The sequence below is a fragment of the Gymnogyps californianus genome, chromosome 4, assembly GCF_018139145.2.
Source record: "Gymnogyps californianus isolate 813 chromosome 4, ASM1813914v2, whole genome shotgun sequence".
NCBI lineage: Eukaryota > Metazoa > Chordata > Aves > Accipitriformes > Cathartidae > Gymnogyps > Gymnogyps californianus.
Window position 1 is genome coordinate 42200621 of NC_059474.1, and position 6000 is coordinate 42206620.

At 45.2% G+C, this 6000-nt stretch overlaps 1 protein-coding gene across 2 annotated transcripts in view; it reads right to left on the reverse strand.

Moving 5' to 3' along the window:
- GALNTL6 (polypeptide N-acetylgalactosaminyltransferase like 6) overlaps positions 1–5202 on the reverse strand; it is a 491552-nt gene extending 486350 nt beyond the window's left edge. The window contains exon 1 of one of the 2 annotated variants that reach the window (XM_050896088.1): positions 5095–5202. In XM_050896088.1, coding sequence (XP_050752045.1) covers positions 5095–5202 — 108 coding nt within the window. Of the gene's footprint in view, positions 1–5073 lie in introns of both variants that reach the window. The other variant, XM_050896087.1, reaches the window with a different exon arrangement.
- Positions 5203–6000: the final 798 nt, after the last annotated feature.

The window sequence follows — 6000 nt, forward strand, 5'->3', positions numbered from 1 at the left end:
GCTCCAATATATACAGGGGAATAAAATTATACATGAACAATTCAGATAAAGAAGTGAATTACAGAAGTGTTAACTGTATGACTGTTAAATACTTAAATGGCAAACGCAGATTGCCAATGCACTGCATTTTGAGACACTAAGCTGTGTTTTGCCATGCCATGTATAGGGGCTCTTGGAGCTGACACACTGGCACAGCAACGAACAAGGCTGTAGAATAAAAGAGGATTGAACACACCAGGTCCCAGCTGCTGCTCTGGGGAGAGAAATGAGGACTTGCTCAGAACAGCATACGCATAGAAACCGAGCACAGAAAGTGAGCCTTCATTTTATCAGTATTTTTTATGGTTGCCTATGCACTCTCCCAAAATAGTACAAATTAATGTCAGCAATAGCCAAGCAGCTACTTTTGTAGACTTGGGCCTGTTTGTCACTCTATACTGTATTTACTCTGTTAAAGAGAAAGAAAACCCTCCTGCTTCTCAAGTTTGTGGTGAAAGCAAAGGTAAGTAACTGAGACAGTGGAACCAAATACATAAGTAACTGACAGTGTCCTGACAGTGCAATCATAAGAAATAGGTTTCTATTTGTGTTCTAACCAAACCATACTTAGTACAAGATTTTGTAGCTGTTGAAATCAACTGGAAAAGCAAGGGAAATACAGCGGGGGGGGGGGGGGGGGGGGAGAAAGTTTCACTTTCAAGATGCAGCTTTTATGCAGCTCCAGAAACAGAATTCACCAACCCAAGCTTTGTACTTCACTGGCATCAACAGTGAGTAAACAGTCAACTGTCCTGGAACAATTATGATTATCAGAACCTGTACACTAAACAGTAGGAAACATTGCACTTTGGGGCAAATTTAAATTTTCACTTCTTTCACGGACTTCAGAAACTAACGACTATTTGCAAGACAGATTTCAGGCTGCAACCGCTTCCTGGATTCAGGAGCCAAAGTTAGTACTTTCACAGCCACCAGGCTTGGAAGGTGGATTTTGTGCCTGTTTGCCAACTACATTACAGGCCCAGGATTTGTAAGCACGAAGTTCTCCTTATCCTGAGGAGTTAAATTTGTACCTCTCATATCCCAAGAGAAACACCTAATCATGGGGCTAACCAGACAGAAATACAGAATTCACAGGACAAGGGAAAGAGAGTGTGACTCTATCCCATGGAACAACACTCTCCCCTCATAGCATGGCTGTATTTTGGTCTTTGCTCTGGGCACTGTGCATGCACCAAAATAAAAAGGGCCAATACCATTGAGAGCTCCTCCTGCAGAAGTGTGTAAATCAGGAGGTTAAAGTAGCATGCCCCACTGCGCCAAAGCATAAGTGAAATGAAGCCAGAAATCTACCTTCTTTCCTTACTTTACACATCATAAAGCATTTCAGTAATACACCTATGAATAAGTATTACAGAGCATCTGTGACTAAGAGATGCTGCTGTTCAATTTTAAGTTAGTGCTACTTTATTTGGCTACAGTAAGGCTTTATCCTTGTCTGTTTATATACTTCCAATATATGAAAAATAATTTCATGTAAAAGAACCAAATTTCTTGCAGTAGCTTTCCAGTGTCCGTAATACAGGCATTTGGTGAAAAGTGTTGTGAGATATGTTTCTTTCTGGTTTTATGGGATGCCAGTGTGGCTGACTATTGCAGTCTAGTGAAGTAACCCCTAATGTATTTCAACATCATTTGGTACTTTTTTCATTCAGTTGTCATCTCCCTGCTTCCCAGTACCTTTACCCTTGAAGCTCCACTTTAAATGCTGTGATAAACCAAAAGTAAATAACAATTAACAAAACATTAAGATCAAGCCTATCAAGTCCACAAGTGAAAACCTTAGGAAAACATGATAGGTTAAAAAAAAAAAAAGTAAATTTGTATGAAACACTTAGAGGTTAATAATGCTTATAAAATTAATGTACAGTGATCAAAATCATTAACGCTGTCTGAAATCAGGGTTGTCAATACCATTTTCTCATCTTTTAATCCTTCCTAAAGAAGAGCTTCTCTGCTCAGAAACAGAATTTGCATGATGACAAAAAAAATACTCTTATGTAACTTATTGCAGCACTATTTTAAAGAATAAAAAAGTCAACTTATTTTGTCATATTAGAATTTCTAGATAGCACTAAAGAGCACAAATGCCCTCTTCTAGGCACTGGGAATGACACAGTCCCCGGGGGACACTGTTCTACCATTGATAGAAACAGATTATTCTTGCATTGTGGACTGCTTTTGAACAGCTTCTCTGCTTACTGCTGTCACAATATCAATGCCTCCTCCATCAGCCTGCTATCCCTCCTTCGCTCCAGTGCTGTGGCAAGCAGCTGAGGTGGTGGGAGAGGCTGACAGAGCCTTCATTCACAGGGAAGTTTGGGGATGTCTGCTTTAGCAATGAATTGGAAAGTTTATAACTAGTCAGAAAATCAGAATTTCACCATGCCATCTCCTCAAAAACACCCGATGATCAATAACTTTAATTTAACTGTTCTTAAAACAAGATGGCACATTTATAAACATTACTGCCAATGTCAGAATACCACTAGACACACATTTTACCTATGAGGGCAAAACCAGTTCAGCCTACGGCTAACTTATTAAAGTCTTTGACAGCTCTGCCCGTCTTCCATGGTCAGGACATACCATAGCAGTCTGACTGTACATCACTGTCATGTGCTGACTCTACATACTATGTATGTAGCCTAACACTACTTTAGAATACATAAAAAAAGTCTGCTGCAGTTTGAGTAGGACTGACCTTTAAACTTGTGTAAAGTCACACTAAGTATCGAGTAATTGAACACCTCAAGGGCAAAGAATAACTGCGTTGAGCGTTGAAATTTTTGCATCTCCTACTAACTTAACAGGGGGAAAACAGTTATATTTCTACTATGATACTATTTCACTATTTCTAATGCAGTCTTTTCTAGTATGACCTCATTTCTAGTGTAGTCCCAAAGAAATACACTGAACATCTCACAATTTCCTTTATATTTAAAAGAGTTGAACTCAAAACTTGTATTTCAACCCTTGTTCCTTGTATGCATTTTGGGTTATAACGTGCGCATCAAAAGACCCAAGTACCGTAATTGCATTACTCACCTCTATGTCAGCCTGCTATCCTTATTGGGTAATGACATTGCCAACATGACTTCAATTCTGACAGTGATAACGGAATTACATTAAAGTCAGCTGTAAGGTTCAAAGTTTCATTGCTCATTTTTATTGTTTTCCCATTAAACAGTCCCATTACTGCTCAATTAGTATTCAGGTGGGGAGAAAAGAAAAAAAAAAAAAAGAGGAAAAAAGGAAGCTAGTGAAAAGCCCCTTTCAGAAAAGTTAGGATTTAAAATTTGCTGGGGTCTCATTAGCAAGTCTCACTAGCCCTTCATGTATGCTCAGTTGCTGATCTCCAAGGTTTTCTTCCACCATTTTACCCAGAACTTTTTTTTTTTAATATATTTCCCTTTGAGTGCTATCCAGTCATGCTTTACTTAGAGTGCAGTCTTGAACATTAGAAATCTCATCTTATGTCAAGGCATGTGTCTTTTAAGAGCCATGCAACAAACATGTAAATCATTATTTGCATTGAATACCTTAGCTTTCCTAAATCACAAAGTAAATTAGAAACTGCAAAGACCACAGTATGCACCTTGTAAACTAATGACAGACACTTAAGATCGTGTACAATTTTCTTTCAGCAGAAATTACTTCCAAATAAAATCTAGCACCTGACACCTACTGCATTTTAAAACCCTTGCAAAGACAAAGTAAGCTTCAAATTAAGAGGCTATCCCTAACTTCCTCCTGTAGTAATAAAGTATCTTCCATTCAGCATATTTCATTAACCAAAGTTACAATACTTTGGAGGACTAACTTCTGTAATGGATAGCTATATTAACAAAGAATCAAATATGTTATTGTTCAATTGAAGTCGTTGACTTAAATACATTTAGTATGTAGAAAGTGCATTATATACAGGGGCGATGACCCTTGAAATTAAGACTACTAATACACTACAATGATACATGACATTGTCTAATACATTCTAACATGAAGGCTATGCAAGTGGTAAACAAGCTAAAAGATCAAACAATCTCATAATTTCTTACTAATGATCTATGAAATATTTATGTTATATTTAAATTACACTGACAATTACAGTGTAGGAGCATAGCACTGTTGAACAGAACAAATATAAGCTTTGGTTATATATACAGGCAGGGTTTTAAAGCACTGTATTACAACAACTCCCTAAAACTAAACTTCACTTAATGCAGGTCATACTGTGATTTATGAGCCATACATAAACCCAGAGAGTTGAAGAATAACTTAAGAAAAAAACAGCTCATGTCAACTGCTGTTATTAATAACGATGATTGAAGAGATGATTGTAAACTGGAAATATTTGAAAGTTCGTTGTGACATCAGTCTGACAAGCAGTTACACACAGCGTAGATGTATCAGGTCACGTTAGTAACATTCAGAAGAGGAAAAGACTGTCAGTCACTTCTGTCGAGTTTTCAACAGAAAGGAAGAGGAAACAAAAAAATCTAGGCGGTTAGTTACCTAGATGGATCCCGAACAATTTTAGCGGACATACAGCCACACATCAGTTGAAGAAGTATTACAGACAGGCAGACACATAAAAGTTGCGGTAAAAACCCCACTTCTCGTAATGAGAACTGGAGCCCAGCATCACCCTTGGCTAACCAACGAAGCATGCAAAATCCCACGTCCTCCTAATTTCACAGCCAGCTGCTGTGACTGCTCACCCTTGCCCTTCCCGGGGAAACCCAACCCGGCAGGCTCATCTGTTCGCCCACAACTTTCTCTCTCCAGCGCGGAGGTAGGACCAGCACATGTGCTGCCGCTCTCCGCTCCGCTCCGCGCCGGCGGCCGCCGCGCCCCGGACCCCACTCAGCCCCGGCGGCCGCCGCGCCCCGGACCCCACTCAGCCCCGGAGGGGGCGAGCGCCGGGGCCGCGCCCCGGGAAGCGGCAGCCCGCCGCCCGCCCAGCGCAGCCGAGCGCCGCGGGGCAGCGCTCCCGGGCGGCTTCGCACCTACCTGCGGCTCGGCGGGCTTCACCAGGTGCTTCTCCTTGTAGAGAGACCAGAGGCCGATGTCGGGCAGGAATATCAGAGCCGCGGTGAAGAGCAGCGTCATTTGCAGAAACCTCTTCTGTTTCCTCTTCATGGCCAAAGCCGGGCTGCTCTGGTGACGGCGGCGGCGGCGGCAGCGGCAGCAGCGGCAGCAGCTACCCCAGCACCACGGGGCCAGGTCCTTCCCTCCCCGCTGTTCCTCGGGGGGGCCCGGCGCCGCGGAGAAACTTCGCCCGCCCGCCTCACGGCCGCCCACCCCGTGCCCGGGCGGGGCCGCCCCCGCGGCGGCGGCGGCGGCGGCGGCGGGGCCGAAGCTGGCGGCCGCTCCCCTCGCCCCAGCGCGGCGCTGCGCGGCGGCTGTAGTGCCGCTCCCGGGGGAGCTCATGGATCCACCTGCGCACGGAGCGGCAAACAGCCCGACACACAGCGGGAGGGGGAGGGGAAAAAAAAATTTAAAAAAGGAGGGAAAAACCCCAGAACCCGAGTCCAATAAACAGCGTTGGCCCGAGAGAGCGCCCCCTTCTCCTGGCTCCGGGGCACCGCGGGAGCGCTAGCGCTGCGCGGAGCCCCCGCGGCTCGCCGCGCCCGCCCGCCTCACGTCCCCCTGCCTGCCCGGGCCCCGGGCGGGGGGCGCGGCATCATGAGCTCATCGCGCGCAATTTGCTAAGCAAGAGTTCAAATAAAAAAAAATAAAAAAAAATTAAAAAAAAAAGAGCGGAGCGCAGAGGCCGGCGCCGCGGCACAGCGCGCCCCTCCGCGCCGGGGAGGCGGCCAAGGAGGGGGCGGCCCGCGCGCCCCCCGCCACCACGTGCGCCGGCCGGGCCGGGCCGGGCCAGGCCGGGGGCGGGCCGCGCCGGGCCCGTCCCGCCGCTCCCCCTCATCCCGGCCGCCC